The sequence below is a fragment of the Lactuca saligna genome, chromosome 2 (genome assembly GCF_052625555.1).
Source record: "Lactuca saligna cultivar CGN05327 chromosome 2, ASM5262555v1, whole genome shotgun sequence".
Lineage (NCBI taxonomy): Eukaryota > Viridiplantae > Streptophyta > Magnoliopsida > Asterales > Asteraceae > Lactuca > Lactuca saligna.
In genome coordinates, this window is record NC_136418.1 from 177,086,334 (window position 1) to 177,108,876 (window position 22,543).

Consider the following 22,543-nt stretch of genomic DNA (forward strand, 5'->3'; position numbering starts at 1 on the left):
AGAAGATAATTAGTTTTCGGGGTAATCTGAGAGTGACACGTGACGCAATCTGGGCCACACCTTCTTCCCCACGGCTTGGAACGAGATGGTGAAACGTGGCAGCGAACGCGCTGCATTCATCTAGGGAACATGTTGCGTTCGCACCGAACTCAACGTATAAATAGAGGCGCAAATCTCCCATTTTCTTCACATCTCTCTACTTGTTTACTCCCAAACACCCCCAAACCCTCAAGGTTTTTCCTTAGCACCTCCAAGGTGTTAGAAGCAAGTCCCGGAGCACTAGAAGGCTCCAAGAAGAAGAGCTTTTCGTCTCAAAAACGCTGCTCCAACAAAGTCCGGTTTTGCGAAAAACTCGTTGTAAGTGAGCTACGCCTACCCTATCATTAGTATATCTTATGGTTTAATATAGTAATGTTGTTAGGACATTATAATAAGTATTTGGGATATTATTATGAGTTATATAAGTGTCGTTATAATATCTTTTAAGCACTCGCGGTACGGGGAATCTAGTTTAAAGGGTCGCATAGGGTTATTGGATTTCAGAATTGTTAGATGCCAAAATGGTCCTGCCCTCCAGTGTTTTATGTCTGGCCCCTGTCTGTATATAGTGGTTGAGAAATATTGTTTCGTGCTTATATAATAGTAATAATAGCAAGAATATTAATTACTCTCAGTGAATATTAGACTAAACTCTAGTGGTAACGATACTACGTTTTGACAAAGGAAAATTGTGTCAAGAGTAAAGAAGTGTTGTCCGAGTGCCGAGTCACCACCTTTTCAAGTGAGTGCATGGTCCCTTTCATCTTACACATAGATATGAAGTATTTTGTATAACTACGTGCTATGTGTGCATATTATCTGTATACTTGCTATCTATGTTGGATGAACGATTTTATACAAGTTTTATATGATTTAAACTGTATATGTATTTATATCTACATAATATGTTAGGTTAAACATGGGTAGATGAAATATGAGTTGGATGATGAGTTGAGATGTAATATAGACCATGACGTAAGGGTGAAAGTTGGACGATGTGAGAAGCCTTATTCCCAAATGTTGGTCTGTCCTCTAGCAGAGTATGGATGACAACCACAGACTATTCTAGATAGTCCAGTGGAACACTAGCAGGCTCGCAACCTGTAGGTGTTATGAACGATGTGTTCACCGGTGTACTCTAAAAACCCATTGACATGTATTGTGAGTGGACTCTCGAAAACGATATTGTCAATAAACGAGATAACCCTAGCAGCTGTGCCCGAAGGACAATACCAGCAGCTGCGCCTCATAGAGAATGTCACAATTCTGGCAGCTGCGCCTAAGTGATAGAACTAGCAGTTGTGCTTGATAGTTGTATCATTAACAATGATGGACTTCATACATATTCCTTAGGATAATCCTTAGGAATGAATGAATGAGAAATAGTTGATTCTTAGGGTAGATCCTTAAGAGTAAAGAAGATATTAGGGATGGGTAATTGGTTAACTGTTTGATGATTAAACATAATAATTATATTATTGTGGGTTGAAAACCCTATGTACTCACCAGGTTTCCCAACCTGATCCACTCAGTTTATTTATATCACACGTGTTGATATGAAATCACATTACATTGAGAGATTAATGAGATATAAATCACTAGTGATAATAAATGTAAGTTCTATTTATGCTTATGTTTCTGTATTGACGATGACATCGTAAATGATTTAAAATGAATAACAAATACATTTCTTCGGAAATGTTTTGATAACGTATTTATCATGTTTTACTGGGAACAAATTCGACAACATTTTTATCAAAAGAAGTACTCTAATTTTTATAAAGCATAAACAAAATCAGTGTTTTCTGGTCGTGAAAATAGGGATGTCACACTCAACCTCATCCATACCCCCTCACCTTATCTTACTTACCACATCGTTTTTTTTCCCTATTTAAATAATAATTATTTTAGGTAAGACAAAGACCAAGTGCGTAAAAAAAACAAACAGTAGGGACAAATGATCGTAACAAAAACAAATAGTAGGGACTTTCCAAGTTAAAAAAATAAGTTACGGACTAAGCACGCAAATTACCCAAAACCATAGGGACCATTCGGGTAATTTATTCTTTTGGTTTTGAAAAGTGTTGAGTGAATTAAGAGTTCTCGAGTTGTCGCAAATCTTCAAGCGCTCTGTGTGTGTGTGTGCGCGTGCGTATATATATATATATATATATATATATATATATATATATATATATATATATATATATATATATATATATATATATATATATATGCTTAGGTTATTTTGTTTTTACTAACTACTGTGTGCCAGAGGGCATAGATCTAGACCACCGGATAGAATATAATCAATAGTCCTGATCTGAGAGTCTATGATAATACAGTAAGATAGCATGTACCATATAATCACATAATTTTCAGCATAAGGGTATTTTGGATAATTAAATATATTTAAAAAAAAAGAAATTTTCGAAAACTTAGGGATAATTAATTCTCTTAATTTTAATAACTTCAATTTTTTAAAGTAATTCAATTTTAATTGATTTAATTCTAATGCATTTTTTATAATAATCGAATTTATTCTGTCAGGATGGCATATTGTTAGAATGATATATCCTATGAGAATGCTAGAATACATATTGAATGCTAGAATACATATTCCTATAGAATGAATATCAGCTCATATCATTCTTGAAACGAAATAACAATATTTTTTGATTGAATGAACTTTCTAAGAATAACAAATATTTGATACAAGTTAAATTTTTGTCATCACATTCTTAAAAAATAAAAATCTTAATATAGTATTCTAGGATAATGAAACACTCACTAATAACAAAACAAACATAATTTGTAAATTATTCTACCCGAATATTCTAGCAGAATATACTATAACATATAGTCTTATCATAATATTATAAATTATTTTGCCATTGCTTTCTTTTGTGAAGATCATTGATCATTGTTCATCTTCATCCCACATGTCATCATCTAACCTTTAGATACTTGATCATTGTATTCCTTTCACGCATTCTATGAGAATAACTTCCATAAAATTGAGCATTCTATGAGAATAACTGCCTTGAAATCGAATATGTATGAGTAACATTCTATACATTCACCATAAACATTCTAAATTCAATGCATTCTAAAAGAATAAAACTATACATTCGGAAATAATATTGTTGTTAGGAATCACTTTATACATTCTGGCAGAATACATTTTGTTAGAATAATATCGTTCTTTATGTTTTCTTTCTTTTACACATAAATAGCAGTCTCTTCAAAACCTAAATCCATAAAGAAAACATAATTAAGTTTCAAATATTAAAAAATTCAGTGTTCTCTAAGAGAATAAAAACTATCAATTACGACAAGATGTAGTAGAGAAAAAAAAAGTCAATAGTTAAAAATCGACGACAGACTAAGTTATATAGTACATGAAAAAACATTAAACAATAAATATCAAACAATCATCTTATTCAACCTCGTAATATCTTGTATAATGAACATTATAATATGATTATTCAAATAAGAATTGACCTGAAGCACTAAAATAATCTTTATATAATTTTTGACCATTTATTGGATTACACAGTAACCCAAGCAAGTAAGATTGGATGGTAATCAAAGCTATAATGGTCCAACTATAAAGTAATTACACGTAAGATTAAGCTAGTATTCAAATTATACGAACACTCCAACTTCATACAATAAAATAAAAAATCGGAATCTCAATTTAGTTCACAACAAAAAACAACAATTAAATAACTGGAATAAAAAATTAATCTAATTAAGAAACATACCTGATACATAGCAATCGACCACCAATGATCTTGTGAGAAACTCATATTATTAAAATAAAAAAAATTAAAAAAAAATGGTGGTATGGACTTGTATCGATGGATGGTGAAGGCTCAAGGAGTTTAACCCAAAATCTTGATTCTTGACAATTAGGGATTTAAACTCGAGATGGAGATAAAAGGACTAACAGATCCATGGAGGGTGATATGCGAAATCTTGAACTCGTGGGATAACGTCCTCGACCACCCAAATAAAAAATCCTCATATATCTCTTCACTGTGAAATTAATCACCATACGGGATTTATGAGCACACCTACAACTATTCGGTACCTGCATAGTTTCTTGAAGCCATTTGATTCCTTGAAGAACGAAGAATTTGGTGGTGGTGTGTATGTGTGTGTGGTGATCGATGATGCAGATGATGGTGGCAGTGGTCGGCAGCCAAGATAATGGTAGTTGCATATGATGGTTTTTTGAGAAAGAAGGGGAATGGTTGGTGATGTTATACGGTTGTGAATCGATTTCACCGAGGGTGGAAATCGATTTCACAGAGGGTGACTCGGTGGAATGTATAAACGAAACCCTACAAATGGTGATGGCCGATCGTTTGAAGATAAAGAGGGGGGAAGACTAGGTTTTAGGAAGTTAAAGAATTACTATAATTAAATATGCAAAGATTACTATAATATCTTTAAATGATTTATTATTTCCTTAATTCTCATTGGTGCATACATGCACACAATATTTGCTAGAAATATTTGAACCTAGCTATCTCTCTCTCTCTCTCTCTCTATATATATATATATATATATATATATATATATATATATATATATATATATATATATATATATATATATATATATATATATATTGGGTGCTTCAGATATTTGGGGACAAAATGGAAGAAATAGCCAATAGAGAAAATAGGAGATAACATGTCAATATTCCTATAAATTATATGATTAAGACATTTTGAGTATGGATCATTTTCAATAGAAGATTTGGTCATAATGGTACTAAAAAATCAAGAAGAATTGGTGAAAAACCTAAGGTACATGCCTTGTACGTCACAAAGTGGAATAAATTAGGATTCAAAGATTTGATAATGTAAATGCATTGATTTGTGTCTTATATGTCAAATTATTGTTGGAAGCATGTTTCTACATGTTGTATAATAGGTTAGAATGGAAATGGTAGGAATAAGTATTTATTTTATGTTGAAAATGGACAAAACAACAAAGTAAGTTGCATAATTGAACAAAGAAGCAAAGTGGGTTGCTATAATTGAATAAAGAAGCGAAGTATATATATATATATATATATATATATATATATATATATTGTAAAACTATAGGACAAACATGAAATAGAATGAAAGACACTCTAGGGATGGGAATTAACACTTGGAAACTATAATGAAATATTTCCTAAGTGTGATGTAAAGAGTGAAGTAGCATGGAGAACCCAAAGACAAGAATTCTCGTGGTTGTCTTTAGTTTTCAAAAGTGTAGTCCTTGAGTTTTATTGTAAAGGTAGACCCTATTTGTTATGGTGCATCTTTTTTTCTAATAATATTGTTGTGAAAATTTTGACTTTCTACCCTATTTGTTCTATTTGTTATGGTGCATCTTTTTTGTTACACATTTTTATATCAAAATTGTATCGATGATGCATGGATTTAGAGAGTTACAAAATAGTGTTGTAAAACTTACAAGTGTATTACTTTCTTATTTAAATACTTGTAACGATATTTCGTGTCATGCTTTAGGTCAGAATTTTGTGTTGATATAGGTACCAAGTAGAATGAATACTTCTGGTATTAATTGACAATACACTTGATTAATGCCCTACGCCCGATTTGAATGAGGCTAAAGACCAAGTCATTTTTCTCTTAAATTCCAATACAAATACGGGTTTAAAAATGTTCACATCAATATCCAAGAGGTGAACAAATATATTATTTAATGAAGTTGCAATATTAAATAAAAATATTTGCTTGGATCCAAGTAGAGCTGCACATTGGCGTCGGTCTCGAAACGGTCTAATCCTTTTGAGGTCGGTCTCAGACGGTCCAATTTTTTTCGAACCGGTCATGTTCGGTCTTTTTTCAATCCGGCCTTTTTTCGGACATGTCTTTTTCAATCTCGTCTCTCAGTCTTTCTGTGCGCCTTTTCGGTTCGATTTACATGTTTTTTTTGTTTGGTATCGGTATTTTTCGATTCTTTTGTTTTGGTTTCGAGTTTTTTCCATTATCAAATATAAGATTATCACTAAAAATGATAAATTAAAATTTCTTAAAAATGATAATTTAAATTTAATAAAAGAAAAAAATAAAATAAATTAGATAGCTTTTGATTAAAATTCGTATAATTAACACAAAAGGTATAAATTTATAAAGTTTGGTTACTAGTTCATTTTTTTCCAGACTAATCTCGTTCGGTCTCAGACCGGTCCGGTCTTTATAAGACAGTTTTTGGAACGATTCGGTCTTTTTCGGAAGGTCCGGTCTTTTTCGGATTGGTCCAGGACGGTCTCGAGCTGGTCTTTTTCGTAAGGGTGACAATTTATTACACGACACAACAAAAATACATGACACGAAACGGAATTTGGACTAAACTAAAATTTGAATTTGTTTTCGTGTTAGCTGTAAAAAAAACACGATGACGTTTCGTGTCGTATTCGTGTTCAAAATTCGACACGAAATTGACACGATTTAGCAGTTCTTTATCGTATTTTTCGCGTTTGTCGTGTTTATCGTGTTGTATGTGATAAAATATTCATTAAATAAACTAGTTTTTAGTATATGTTATATTTGTCGTATCTTGTCGTGTTTGTCGTTTTTTAATTCGTTCGTTTTCGTGTTAATTAAAAAACACGACATCATGTCGTATCGTGTTCGTGTTACAAAAAACTTTATCGTATCGTATCAGACAGAAACACAAAACGATATCACGATTTGTCACCCCTACTTTTTCGGTCCGGTTTTTTAGGACCGGTCTCATTTTAGACCGGTTCGGTCTCGATCATTTTTCTTTGGTCCGGTCCGAGACCTGTCTTTTTGTGCAGGTCTAGATCCAAGACTTCCTAAAGGCCCCCATTTTATCGACTAGTGTCAAATAAAATCAACCCACATAAACATAAGCCACTGAAGAAAACCCCAAGGTCACACTCAAAAGCCCAAAAGAAGCAAGCAATGCTTAATTGCTTAAGCATCCAAAACAAACCCGAGGAAAAACAACCCACATTACCTAATGAAGAAAATCCAAGGAGACCACTCACCATTCAACAACACCTCCAAACAAAGTGTCCTTCCAAAGGGACAACAGCCTTGAAACAACCAGAAACCCACGTGATCTGTCTTTCACAACCCTGAAAACAAGTCGGAAAATAAAACAAATAACCGACAAAAGCCCTCGAAAAGGTCATACATCAACTAGCCTGTATATACCTACTAAAAAAAGAAGGGTATATAGCCTCTTTCCTTTCACTGAGATAAAAAACAAAAATAAAAAATTGTCCATCACGCATCATAAAATGGTAAAATAAGTATTATAAAGCTTCTTTAGTTTTCATATAACTATGAACCACAATACGAAATCTCAACTTCTTTAGACGTACAAGAAACAATGCCAACTATATAAGTAATAAAAATCCGTACACATCTTAAAGTTACAATCGATATAAAAATCAATACAAGCTCTACTGACATACATGCCTATCCACCACCACAACAACAAACAAACAACAATATAATTGCATTTAAATATCTTGGTGCTACATAGAAATACCTCATTTTGAATGTTTTTTCTTCGATTGAATCAACTACTTTATGCGACTTTTTTTTTTTTCATGAAGGGACATTGAAATGAAATAACCACGAGATGACAAAGGCGAAAACCATACAAGCAAGCAAGAAATTGAGGAACCGATGGCCTTGCCAGAAGGTTCGACTCTCTGATGAGGTGGCGGTGGTCCCACCAGGCGCAGTAGCCGCTGACGTGGCATCGTTAGCTTCGTTCCATTGTTCCATTAATTCAGCCTCATTCGCACCAGCAACATTATGAGCAATTGATCCACAAATCTCACATGTTCTAGGGTTTAGATTGTACCATGTCAAGTTAGCATATCATAACTGATAACACAACAGACATGACATAACATAACAGGTTGTACTGTGTTTGGGACAGGTGTTGATGGGACAAATCACAAAAATTACAATTTTTTATCCCACCCAATGACTTGTATTTAACTTGATATGCACTTCGAGCTAATTTACTTCCATTCAATAAGACGAGAACATAAAGCAAGAAAAGGAATAAGAATAAGAAGAAAAGAAGGCCCCTAAAAGCATCAAAGCTTGAAGCACTTACGTATTATGAAACTAAGAAATAGTGTAATTACTATTATTGTTATTATTAAGTGTTGTATAGCACCTGATGCGATGAAAACTTCCAAAATTGCCAAACAAATTAAACCAACTACTGAAAAGATCGTCGAAGGTGACTTTGTCCATGAAACCGGGATTCCAACATTAGGAAAGATGCCATCTTTAAGGATAAATACAAGAATCATATGTCATATCATATGAACAAGTGTAATACGAAAGAGTCTTTACGCTTTTAAAAGCGATTATGTTGATTCGAGTCAAAAGCCCACTTGCAGATAACAAAAGAGAAAGCTAAAAAGAAAAGAAAGAAAGCAAATTCCAACGCGATTAAAGCCGAACAAACCAATTCAAAGTTTTTTTCATGCATAAAAAACACACAGGAACACAGGGTGTCGACTCCTTTTTTAGCTATTAGATTCGGTTCATTTCATTATAATCTGCTTTTTAACACTTTATTTTCTGAATTATTCTATTTTTAAAGTGTTGACTCCTCGTTCTTCACCATTTAAACGTTTTTTTTTTTTCAACAAAATCTGTTACTTGTTGCTTCTTATTACATTGCATCTGGACTTCTCTTAATTACCTCAATAATTGAAAAGAGAAACAGAGTTGTTCAAGGTAAGTTTTTGGTCAACCAAATCCAACTATCAACAACCTTAGAATGGCAAAAACGCGTAAAAAAACACATAGACAACGTTATTTCTAATACAGAAGAAAGACCCAGATCAATTAAAAAGGAACTTGAGCACTTGACATTATATATACAAGAAAGAAGCAAATGAATCTTGATTTTAGTCGCTAAAAATTGAATCTTGAGAGGATTTATCATGGCTTTGAGTATGAAAGATGGAAAGATCCAAATTGGTATGTGTATAAAGTTATATAAATGGAATCTTGGAAGATGAGTTTGGTGAGTACTTACTTGTTGCCCTTGATCTTAAACCAAGCTTCAGCGCAATGTTTATGAGCAGCAGCTAAATCATCTTTACAAGAACAACCTAACTCAATGGGAATCCCATTTTCAGATTCTGGATTGGTTAAATCAAGACTCAAATGACAAATTCTACAATCCCTTTCAATTTTCGACAAATGTACCTTACTGCCCCCATCACCATGGACCCCACCACCACCACCGTTTTCCAGATCCACCACCGAGAAATCTGACACAGAGGATTGCCTCCCTTTTTCCTCCTCCTCCGAAGATGACGACGACGACACAACACCTACAATCTCAGTGGTGACTGTAGTACTTTCTTCACTAGCATCCGATGACCGTGAGCTACGGTCTCCAACACTGGTGGTGATTGATTGACGGTGGGTATGGTTTCCGCCGCCTCCACCGGCCTCCAAATCGAGATGGGTTTCTTGCAAAGTTGCCATTTTTGGAGATCAAGAAAAGAGAAGTTGTTTTTCATGTAATGGATTCGTGAAACTGAGACCATGAATGCTTGAGAGCACCCTTGATCTCTTTCTCTCTCGCTCTCGCTCTCGCGTTCTGTTCAAAGAGCTTTTTCCCCTTTGGTTATTAATAAATCAGGTGATAGCCATGGTTGGGAAGAGAGAAAGCTTCAAAAATACCGATGAATCTATGTAAGAATTAAATAGTAGCGGGGAAAGAAAGATTTAATTACTCGTGATTTTGCCTCCTCCAAGTTTTTTGCTTAATTTATCATCCACTAGAATAAGATTGATTCCCTCAATTTCCTATCGTATATTACAAAAAATACAAAAAAACTTAAAAACTCTTATATATAACCGAAACCTAAAAACCAATATAAACCGAATGATGTACTATTAATTATTTGGTGTAGATAATTCGGTTAACCCGAATCAATCTTATTTCGTTTTTTTAGGTTAATTTTCAATAATTTAGTTAATCTTATATTTAAATTTTTATAGCTATGGAATTTAGTTTGCATTTGTCAAAGGTTAGATGAGACGGTATCGACACAAAGTTGCTCGTTATGGTAGACGTGGCAAGGCCACAACGACGTTGTAATGAGGAACCCCCCTCCTGTTAGAAATTTGGGTGTGGAAAGGCTTGAAAATTCTGAGAATTGTGATTATCACTTTCAAATCGAAGTATTTGGTGGTACTCCCAAATCTTCAATTGGATAAGACTCAGAGAGACAAGAACAGAGAATGTTTGATGATATTTTCGTATGTACCAGAAAATGAGACCAAAACCAACTTTAATATCTTTGTCTGAAAACTGTCATAAAACCATAAAAACTGTCATAAAACGGATATATGGATAAAGGTCAAACCAAGGGTCAATTATCTGGAAAATCAATTTTCTGATACATTTTTTAATATAGTAACATACCCTATATGACAGTTTTCGATCCCAGCCAGGGGCTGCCGCCCCTTGGACCCCGCTCCCAGGGGCGCTGCCCCCGGACCTCCGTTCGTTCAGGGGCTTCGCCCCTAAATGACAGTGTACTTTGAAACTTGATCAAACTTAAACAAGTGTGTACTCCACACCTTCCTTACTTGTTTAATATTTATCAAGATCATTTTTTGTCAACACAAAGTAATCTCATTACACTTAAATAACATTGATGATCAAAATCACCAACACCTCCCCCCCCCCCCCCCCCCCCCCTTTTTCTTGTTATAGCTCGTTAAGAGTGTATCTCGTTGGCATCACAACCGAAATAAACGGATTGAATTTTAATATTAATCGTTGACCAACCGTTGCCAACCGGTGATTTTTTTTTTTTTTAAAAAAAATAACTATTAAAAAAATTCATTTATAGAATAAATATCTACCATTTTATAAATATTTTCACACAATTTCTCTCTTTCTCTCTATATAATTTCAATTATCCTCAAAAAAAATTATGGTTCCTTCTGACTCGTCCGATGATTCTGATGACGATATATTCTTCAAGATGAAGTATCATTATTACGCTAACGAGCTACTACAACTAGACACAACCCTGCTACAAACACTACATGCAATGTTAAACAGAAATCGCGAGGAAGGACACGAACATCTATATTGATATTACTTTGCAGATAATTGTCTATTCGGGTCGAAGGACTTCAAAAGAAGATTTCGTTTGAGTAGAAATGTGTTCCTACGGATCGTCAACGCCTTGTAAAGTCGATATCGTTTCTTTAATCTTATTTCATATTTACTATACTTTTTATACAAAATAAATACAAATGTAATACATGTTTCTTTAATTTTAATACAAATGTACTATATTTTTAAATTGTAGTTAATTTATATTTTAGGTATGAGTTTTTTCAATTGAGATATGATGCTAGAGGTAGACGATGGTTTACAATGTTGCATAAATGTGTTGCGGCCATTCGTTTGATGGTTATGGGGGAGTCACCCGACACCATTGTCAAGAGGTGTTGTTGAAACATTTTGAGATGTATATTTGCGGAAACATTTGTTACATGATTTGCAATAATTGTATGCGACGCATGAAGAACGTCATGGGTTTCCCGAAATGATTGGAAGTATTGATTGCACACACTGGAAATGGAAAAATTATCCAGTGGCATAGAAAGGGCAATACGCAAGTGGTCATCACAGCAGGGGCGGACGTAGGAATACATAATAGGTGTTGCCGAGGTTGAAATAGGTGTTGCCGATGTAGAAAAAATAGGTAAAAAAAATTGAAAAATAAAAAAAAAAATCCACTGCAAACAGAAAAAGTAGGTGTTGTCGGTGCCACACTGAGACACCTCCTAGGTCCGCCCCTGCATCACAGACCGCCTTCATTACTTTTAGAGGTTGTTGCTTCTAAATATTTATAGATTTGGCATGCATTTATTTGGGTTGTGGGTTCCAACGACGACATCAATGTTCTTGATCAGTCGCCAATATTCGACGATCTTTTGAACGGAAATACCTCGGATGCTCCTTTCACAATGAATGCAAACGAATATAAATATGGGTATTACCTTACAGATGGAATATCTCCTCAATATTTCACATTCGTGAAGGCATTCCGACACCTGGTTGAAGAAAGAAACATGTTTTTCAAGAGAAGACAACAAACAGCACGTAAGGATGTGGAACGTGCTTTTGGAGTGCTAAAGACGAATTGACACATAGTTGAACATGCAGAACGACCATTGGACTTATAAACTCTACGATATATCATGTATGCATGTATCATAATGCATAACATGGTAGTAGAAGATAAATGACAAAATATTACACACTATATCCAACAGAGCACATACACGTTCCGAATAGCATTGTTTAGGAAAAATAAAATATTACACAAACAAATAAACACAGACAAATTCAAGAGGACTTGGCGGATTATATCTTCCACGGTAACGATAACGAATAGCGTAGTTTAGGAAAAATAAAATATTTCTTTTATTGTAGTTTTTTTTTTCAATTTGGATGTTATGTGCAATTTAAATACTATGTTATATTTTTTTTAAAGTATTATGTTTTATTTATATATTATGTTTTATTTAAAATATATTTGATTAAACTAAAAGAAAAAAAACTCAAAAAAATTTTATGAAATGGAAAAAAGTTGGTGTTATAACATGTTTTAACATGGTGATCATTTCTCCACTTGGTGTTATAACACCATTGCATATGTGGTATGAGAGATGGCACCAATTTGGTGTTATAATTAGTTGTTCACACTCAATGCTCTTAGTAATCTAAACAAATGCGAGAGGGAGTTTAGAATGATAGTGCTTCAAGTTGCTAAAGAGGGATCTTTTGGTTGATGAGTGTACATTAAAATGTAAGTTATAATCGTTTATCTATTTGCATTCAGAAAAATTCTTATATTTGTTTATATGTAAAAAAACTCTTACAATTTCAATTACCTTTCATATTAACCTAAATATCCAAGTTTTTTAAAAAATTTCTGGTTGTCCTATGACATAACATTTATCTTTTTCATTTTTAGGTTAACATGTAACAAAAATAAGTGGCGTTGTATATTGTTTAAGGTAAAACATAAAAAATAATCATTTATTCAACGATCATTTACTCAAGAAAAAATAAGTGACGTCGCTTTTTTATGTGTTAATCTAAAAAAACGAACAAGATAAATGTCATGTCACAAAACAACCTAATAACTTCTTAAAAAATGGATATTTGGGTAAATTTCAACGGTAATTGAAAATATAAGGGTTTTTTCTGCATATAAACAAAATATAATGGTTTTTGCGAATGATGGTAGATAAATAGTTGTGCTTTTTTGTATTGTCCTATAATTTTCATGTGTATTTGATCGCAACTAGAAATTCAGGGAGAGTCATAAACTCGCAATCCATGATAGGCTTGTGGTTAGTGGTTACACTCATACGCCCAGTTAGATGGTGTAAACTCAAGAGTGTATAGTGGTTGTTATGATTTTACGTAAGTCTCCCATAAGGGTGATATTGATAGTTTTGGTACAAAATGACAACATCTATCTCTTGGTGTAAAAAACTATGACAAGATGTGTTTTTGACAAATATTGTGTGCTCCTTGTAGGAGGTAGATGGAGCATGGTCATATGTTGGTTGTAGAGGCTCATACCACAAATGGATGTCTACGGTTGATGGTTGGTATTTAGCGAATCGTGATTATGTAACACCGTAAATTTTCAAACATTTTTTTTTCATTTTTAAAACATATATAAACTCATGTCATATTTCTCAAAAACCACAATTGTCTCAAATGTCAAACACAAATCCACAAAATAAATAATAGTATCCCAGAATCCTCAAACATAGTCTCGAACAAATGTGTACAATTAAGTCGGCGCCTTCCCGCGATCCTAAGAAGTACCTAAAACACATAACACACAACACGGTAAGCACGAAGCTTAGTGAGTTCCCCAAAATACCACATACACAAATAATAAGCCTCTCATGGCTATAGCTCAGCATGGACCCTCCGGTCATGCATCTCGGTGAGGACCCTCCGGTCTCACAGCTCAGTGTGGACCCTCCGGTCATGTGTCTCAATGAGGACCCTCTAGTCTTATAGCTCGGGTTGAACCCTCCAGTCCTGTATCTCAGTGAGCACCCTTCGGTCTCACAGCTCGGGTTGGACCCTCCTGTCCGATCTCAGAATGCACAGAATACTATAACATATATCACAAAGACAAAATGCATAATATAACATAAATCAAATAAGACCCTCCGGTCACTCAGTAGTACCACTCATGTATGTATAGTGAGAATACTCACCTCGTAAGCAAAGTAAATATGCCTCATACTCGAATCACCGGTCTAGCCTCCGCCTAACATATACCATAATTATCTTTATTTAATAAACAACCCTCAAGGATGCTAGGCTAAACCTACTACAATTCTCAGAATGCTAAAAGACCATTTTACCCTTCCATGGCCTCTATAGTCCATAGTTTGACCAAACCCTAAAAGTCAACAAAAGTCAACAACGTTGTGTACGCTAGGCGTACAACCCCTTTAGGATGGGCGTACTACTTCGCCATGCATGCATCAGGGATCTTCGACGCTACGTTGCGCATACCTAGGAGTACGCTCGACCTACGTCCCAAACTTATTTTTCCCACTCTCTCGGTCTTAGTCCGTTAAGACCCTAGCTATACTCTCAGATCTGGACTCACTAAAGGCTCATACTCCATAAAGTTTGTGACTTTAAGCCTTTGCATGGCTGAGAAAGTCTAAAACCCAAAAACTCTCACTCTTTACTCACAAAAATGCTCATATCTCATGCATGGGGTGATTTTGACATCCAAGATCCCATTTTTATGAGTCCACTCCACTAGAGACACTTAAAGGGACTGGTATTAGCCTTTGGAGTTCAACAAACTCAAAAAGCTTCCAGCTTTGGAACAAAAACCCTAAAATGAACCATACTATGCACAAATAAAAAATAATAAGAAAGCTTTGAGCTTGATACATAACTAAGATTTTATAGTCTGAGAATGTTTGATTTAGATTTATTTCATGTTCATTGTCTGGTTGTAGGCTTAGGGTACAATCAAGTATTTGCTTGTCTATGGAATCCAACGTTATGTATGATTAGCATGCACAAGTGGCTGCAAGGTTGGTGGAAGTTCTATGAGTATATGATGGTAGCAGGCCATCTTGAGGGATGATTAGCTACTCTCAAGAGAGAGTGAGTATAGGATGTATGTGTATCTTATTTGTAGGGTTTTATATTTAGGTAATTTGTGACGATCCATTGAGATAAATACAAGTAGGTGTGGAAAGTAGTATGGATTCGAAGCAAATGAAAGTACTAAGTGAACCTCCAATAGTTAATAAACACATATCATTATTGCATAATACAAAAATTAGAAAATTGTGTATAATTTTTATCTAACATTTTAAATTAAATTAAATTAAATTAAATGACACTTGTCATCTTTTAAAATAGATAGGAAGATAATAAACACAAAAAGTAAGATTATATTTAATTTGTCTTCTAAAAAATAACAAGTTAGACTTATAAGTCATAAGTTTTTCCTAAAGTATAAGGTTTTCAGAAATCACTATGAATTTCATATATAATAAGTGAAAAATACGCTAAATGGGTTGAAAAATTACTATGTTGGTTACAAAATTAGGTAAATTGGTTTCGAAATGTTCAGTGACCCCTTGCCAAGATTTTCTCGTTATTTTTTTACACAATTTTTGGGTGAAAACCCTTGCAACGATTGTACTTTTACACTGTTTGAAAAAATTGTACTACGAAAAATGATCTTTAAAATTTTCTTCACAAAAATACGTAATAAAAATAAAAAGTACAACCTAACATTTTCGTATTTTGCATAAAATTTTGCAAGTTAGATCTACGAAACTCTATGGGGTTTTTTTTTTTCACATGTCAAACCTTTGAGATCAAGAATTTTGCAAGTCAAATATGTAAAATTCTTCGAATTGTTATTATTATCAAATCTCGAAACTAATAATATAAAGTTCTTTTTGCTGTAAAAATAGTTTTGAAGTGTAATTTTTTTCACATATAGAGAATTTTATAATTTCACATGTTAGAATTTTCTGATTATTTATGTATGTCAATATAGAACTCTTTTTGCTATGAGAATGGTCTTTGAAAAAAATTACCAGAAAAAACTTAAATTTTTTTTTCCTTTTTCGCAAGTAAACCTTACCGAAAAATTTTATTGATTTTTTTCCCGTAGTCATTTGGTGATCTCACAAGCGAACCGTACGGAATCCATGATTATACTTGGAAAACTCTAATTTTTTGTTTAAATTTTTGGAAAAGATTAGTCTGATTTATGACTTTTTTTATAAAAAAAACAGTTGCCATATAAACAATTGTATATTAAAAAATTTAATATATTCCTAATATATAGTTTAAAAAATATAAAATAATGATGCTTGTGAGATAAAAATATTTAGAGAAATTAAATAATCTCTTATTTTTTGTTCCTAATATCCTCCTATCTATTTTAAATGATGATAAGTATCATTAAATTTAATTTAAATTTGATTAAGATTTTGAATTTATACACTTATCATATTTTAAATAGTTAGGAAGAAAAGTAGAAAAAAAATATATGATATATTTAATTTCTCAAATATTTATGCGTTTAAAACGTAATTTCTTTTAAAAACAAGAACATACATATCATATTAAATTTGAGTTTTGAATCTACTTGCCACAACATAATAACATAACAACCCATCGAAGTCTACTAAACTTGACGTATTCTTGGAAAGGGGTTTTCATTAAAGGATTAAGGATTAAGGATGTGGCATTACTTTTGGCCGCTAATTCTTGTCACGATCTCAACAATAACGTGGACTGTTGAACAGATAGGACGCATAGGAGGCTTTGTGTTTTTTAGTATTTCTTTTACATTAGACTACATGAAAAACAATTTATTTTATTATACTCTAGTTTTAATAATTATTAAAGAAAAACAATACAACAATCTCTTTCATGTGGGATTTTAGCGAACTTTTTAAAAAATATATAATAGATTACTTGCAAAACTAATATTTTTGGTGTAGTTTGGTAGTGAAGTTGATCACTAGGCTTGACGGCCATTGAACGTTGTAAATCAGAGAGTTGGTCGGGTAACACTAGGATAGAAGAAAAAAACTAAGGTTTGCCTACGCTTTGGTCAATAGTGGCAGAGTTTGAAGATGTAGATCGGCGGTGGTGGGCCTTAAAACGCCATAAAATCGTCGGTGTTCTAAGATCTACTTTAGGTGTAATTTACAAAACTTGTTGTCACCTCAAGAAAGATCATGTTTTAAGCACAAGATTCACTCTCCGATACATGCCTTAAATCACGAAGATTTGTTTATAGATTTCACCTTCCTTGGTGAAAAAAATTTCCTTGCTTGTTTTTTTATAGGCCTTTGGTATTCTTTTGTAAAAAATTATAGGGAAATTACGATTATAAGTCGATGGACTGCGTTCTCATGTGTTTCATGTAACTTTAAAAGGAAAAATGATGCAACGGCTCTATTATGTATTTCGACTTTACCCTTTCAGTCATTTAAGTTATTTGCATGCTTTATGAGAGAACAAACTTTGAAGCGATCTATCTTTTTAGTCTGTCTAACCTATATTAGCCGGTTTCATATTCCACATAAACATTTTCAAATTGAAAAGTCACAATTCCATTTGTTCCTTTCTTAAAATCCATTTAAAAGTCAAAATCGGAGACTTGCCGTCAAAATTGACCCCCCATGAACAACAAATCCATGAGCAGTTTGAAGAACAACGAATCCATGAAAAGTCAAAATACCATGTGCTCGACGTTAATGATGTTTTTAGCAACTCTCTACTTCATGAGCAAGCCGAGTAAGGGTTGCCGTGTTGATTTCTCTTGTTACAAGCCTGATGACGAAAGGATGGTGACACGGGAGATATTCATGGATAGATCGACAAAATCGGAACTCTTACAAAAGATAATTTGGCATTTCAGAAGAAGATTCTGGAACAATCTGTATTAGGGCAGAAGATGTACTTTCATGAGGCGGTGCTAAACATTCAACAAAACCCTTGTATGTTGGAGGCGAGAAAAGAGGCGGAGATGGTGATGTGTGGCGCCATTGATGACTTATTAGCGAAAAGTGGAGTGAAGGCCGATGATATCAGAATCCTAATAGTGAATTGTAGTTTTTTTAGTTCAACTCGGTGGAATGCGTTGCAATGGTTTAATCTCCATTGATCTCGCCAAACAACTTCTGCAGGTAATTAATTTACCAGTTTTCAATTCCCAAATTCGTGGAATTTCGATCAAGTTGTTTGAAATCGACGAACTGACGTCAGTTATTTGTTCTGACTGATACTAAGCTTTTGTTATTATAATCATTTTGAATTTTCATCACCTGTGAAGAGTCGGTGAAGTATCCAAAGGCAAATAGTCAAAATTGATTTCCCAAATAGTCAAAACTAGCTTCCAAATTAATGTTCTGATTCACTGTAAATGTTTCGTGCTCAAGTAATTGTAACAGCCCAAATTTTACAGAAAATTTTTAACTTTTAATTTCATAAATATCAACCACAAGGTGTCCAAAAAAATCTCATTACATAGCCATATTATTTTAAGGTTCAGAGTACGAAAACTAAATATGAAAACAATAGAGAATGCACGTTACGCCATCAAGTCGAGCCATTTCCCTTATCGATAGAAGTACCTGAAACATTCAATAAAACTGCAAGCACGAGCTTAGTGGGTTTCTTAAAACACACGAATCATATAATCACATAATACTATGCACACATATATGCATATAAGTTTACCATGGACTCCCTCCATGGTCTTCATTGGAGTGTCATGGGCTACCCCTATGGTCTTATATCCTTGTGCCATGGGCTCCTCGCATGGTCTACACATAAGTCCATATATAAGTCCAATAGAAAACAATTACATATTCTAATGGAAATGTAACGACCCAATTTTCACGTCAAAAAATTTCGTTTTTAAAACATTACTTTAGAAAACGTTAATAAATAAAAACATTGTTTGATCAGACTACATCACAACATAAACCATATTCAAAAGTCAAGTCATACAACCAATCGAAGCATCAAAGTATAAATCCCAGAGAAATCTAATAAATACGGAAACCAGTGTGTGTGCATGATGTGCCGCTACTATGCCAGCTCCTTCCCCTTCGATGAAGAGGTACCTGAAACCAAAACTGTAAACTGTAAGCACAAAGCTTAGTGAGTTCCCCCATTGTACCACAAACCATACAATCACATAACATACATAAATTGTCAGGTATATCTGGGTGCCCGACCTACCCCTTCGGTCCTCTCGACCGGATATTGCCTAGCATATCTGGGTGCTGGCCTCCCCTTCGGTCCTCTCGACCGAATACTGCCTAGCATATCTGGGTGCTGGCCCCCCTTTCGGTCCCCTTCGGTTCTCCTCGTGAGGCTTGAGCTGCCTCGAAGCGTAGGCAATGACATGCCCCCTCTGCATCAATACCGTGCCCAACCCTGAAATGGACGCGTCACAATAAACCACAAAATCCTCTACGCCTTCCAGCAGGGCTAAGATTGGTGCCTCGCACAATCTCTGTCTCAGTGTCTCAAATGCAGTCTGCTACTCGGGTCCCCACCGAAAGACCACGGCTTTCTTCGTTAGCCGCGTTAGGGATACGACTATCTTGGAGAAATCCTGAATAAATCTCTGATAGTAGCCTGCTAATCCCAGGAAACTTCGAATCTCAGATGGAGACTTCGGAACCTCCCATCTCATCACAGCCTCGACCTTGGCCAGGTCTACCAGAATCCTGTTCTGGTTGACAAGGTGTCCGAGAAATTGCACCTCGCGTAACCAAAACTCACACTTGGAGAACTTGGCATACAAGCTCTCCCTCCTCAGGGTCTCCAACACCTCCCTCAGATGCTCCTCATGCTCCTCCTGAGTCTTGGAATAAACCAAGATGTCATCGATAAAGACTATCACAGACCGATCCAGCATCGGTCTGCATACGCGGTTCATGAGGTCCATGAACGCGGCAGGAGCATTGGTGAGCCCAAACGGCATCACCACGAACTCATAGTGGCTATAGCGCGTCCGAAACGCGGTCTTCTGCGTATCCTCCTCCCTGACCCTCATCTGATGATAACCCGAACGCAAATCAATCTTGGAGAACCAAGATGCTCCCTGAAGCTGATCAAAGAGATCATTAATCCTTGGGAGTGGGTAATGGTTCTTCACTGTTACCTTATTCAACTCCCGATAATCTATACACATTCGGTGCGACCCGTCCTTCTTCTTCACAAACAGAATCGGGGCTCCTCAGGGTGAACTGCTCGGTCTAATGAATCCCTTGTCTAGCAGCTCCTGCAGCTGCGTAGACAACTCCTGCATCTCGGGAAGAGCCAGCCGATATGGTGCCTTGGCTATTGGAGCCGCACCAGGAACGAGGTCAATCCTGAACTCCACTTGTCGCTCCGGAGGTATCCCAGGAAGATCCTCTGGGAAAACATCTGCGAAATCTCGCACCACCGGAACCTCGCTCACAGTCGCATTACCCGCCTCCCGGGTATCCATCACATACGCGACATATCCTGCGCATCCCCACTGAAGGTAACGTCTAGCCCTCGCTGCTGAACATACAGCGCATCCACGCTGTGGCCTCTCGCCATGAATCACTAACTCTCCCCCACCTGGGGTCCTGAATCGCACTAGCTACAGCGCACAATCTATCACCGCCCCATTAGGGCTCAACCAGTCCATGCCTATGATCACCTTGTTCCCACACAATGGAATGGGAACCAAATCCACCAAGTAGTGCTCCTCGAACAAACGCAATACGCAGTCCCGAAATACCATCGATGCTCGCACCGATCGATCATCAGCAATCTCTACTTCCAAAGGGCAATCCAACATGCCCGAAGACTCAGGAAACTTCTTGCTAAGCGCAAGGGACACAAACGATCGGGATGCACCCGAGTTGAACAACACCTGAACTGGGATACCATTCATATGGAACGATCCTAACACATATACATATATCGGGCACATATCAATATCATAACATCATATAAATAAACGAGAGGGAAAGAATCATATACCCGTCACCACATCGGGTGCTGCGCGTGCCTCCTCGGTGGTCAGCTGAAATGCTCGGCTCCTCACCACTGGAGCCTCTGCCTTGCCCTGCCGGCCATCTGTGATCCGCAGGGTCGCTGGAGCTGGCGCCTTTACCGGTGCTGAACCTGTCAACTGGGGGCAATTGGCCTTCTTGTGGCCCCTCTGGTTGCAGTGGAAACACAGCAACTCTGATGTCTGAATAACTGCTGCCGGAGCAGTGCAATCCCTGCTAAAGTGCCCAAACTTGCCGCACTTGTAGCAACCTGATGATCCCAACCTGCACGCCCCCTCGTGCGTCTTGCCGCATTTCCTGCAGCGGCCCCGTCCCTATTGGCCTTTCGGCCCCACATCTGATCCCTTGGGCTTCTTCCCCGAAGCCCCTCCTGGCTGTCCCTCATCCGCTTTCCGTTTCCGGATCAAATCTATCTTCCTCTCCCTTGCCGTGGCAATCATGGAGTCCAAGGTGGGGCAAGCTGAAAAACTAACATGCTCTCGGATGTCAGCCCGAAGCATATCATGATAACGGATCCTCCTTATATACTCATCACTTGCATACTGGGGCACCAACAAAGCCCTCTCCCGGAACTTGGCGGTGATTTCCGCCACAGTCTCAGTCGTCTGCCTCATATCCAAAAACTCCCTGGCTAGCTGCTGAAGCTCGACAGCCGGCGCAAACTCTACCCTGAACCTGGTCACAAAGTCCGACCAGGTCATAGCCTCGATAGCTGAGGCTCCTAAAGAGTCACCCACTGACTCCCACCAATCTCGAGCTGGGTCTCGTAAACACCCTGCTGCATACCTCACCTTTGACCCATCAGGGCAGAAGCTAGTCAACTGTGCAGACTCGATGTCTGTAATCCATCACCTGGAAACAATGGGGTCCTTCACCCCATGGAAATCCGGTGCACCGCTGCCCCTGAAGTCCTTAAAGGACAACGTGCGAGATCCCGACTGGCCAGATGCCATGTCGCTCCTGAACGCCCTGAGGCGATCCTCCATCAACTCGATGATCCCTTCCTTCATCGACCTGAAGATGATGGGGGTCGACTCAAGGATACCTCTGGTTGACAATGTACCAGGTCGTAAGACGGTCGGGTGCAAATGGATCTTCCAGAAGAAGACCGACATGGATGGGAAAGTACACACATATAAGGCGCGATTGGTTGTGAAGGGTTTTACTCGAACTCATGGAGTTGACTATGACGAGACCTTATCACCAGTAGCGAAGATCAAATCTACAAGGGTTATGCTAGCCATAGTTGCATTCCATGATTATGAAATATAACAAATGGATGTCAAAACCGATTTCCTTAATGGGAAGTTGGCTGAAGA

General features: G+C 36.3%; 1 protein-coding gene across 1 annotated transcript; it reads right to left on the minus strand.

Annotated features, from left to right (window-relative positions):
• Positions 1 to 7,423: 7,423 nt before the first annotated feature.
• Positions 7,424 to 9,917, minus strand: LOC145032961 (uncharacterized). The gene is made up of 2 exons (XM_078981928.1): positions 9,118 to 9,917; positions 7,424 to 7,899 (listed from the first exon to the last, which is right to left on the minus strand). The coding sequence occupies exons 1-2, from the start codon at positions 9,573 to 9,575 to the stop codon at positions 7,656 to 7,658; spliced, it is 702 nt and encodes a 233-aa protein (XP_078838054.1). The 5' UTR covers positions 9,576 to 9,917; the 3' UTR covers positions 7,424 to 7,655.
• Positions 9,918 to 22,543: the final 12,626 nt, after the last annotated feature.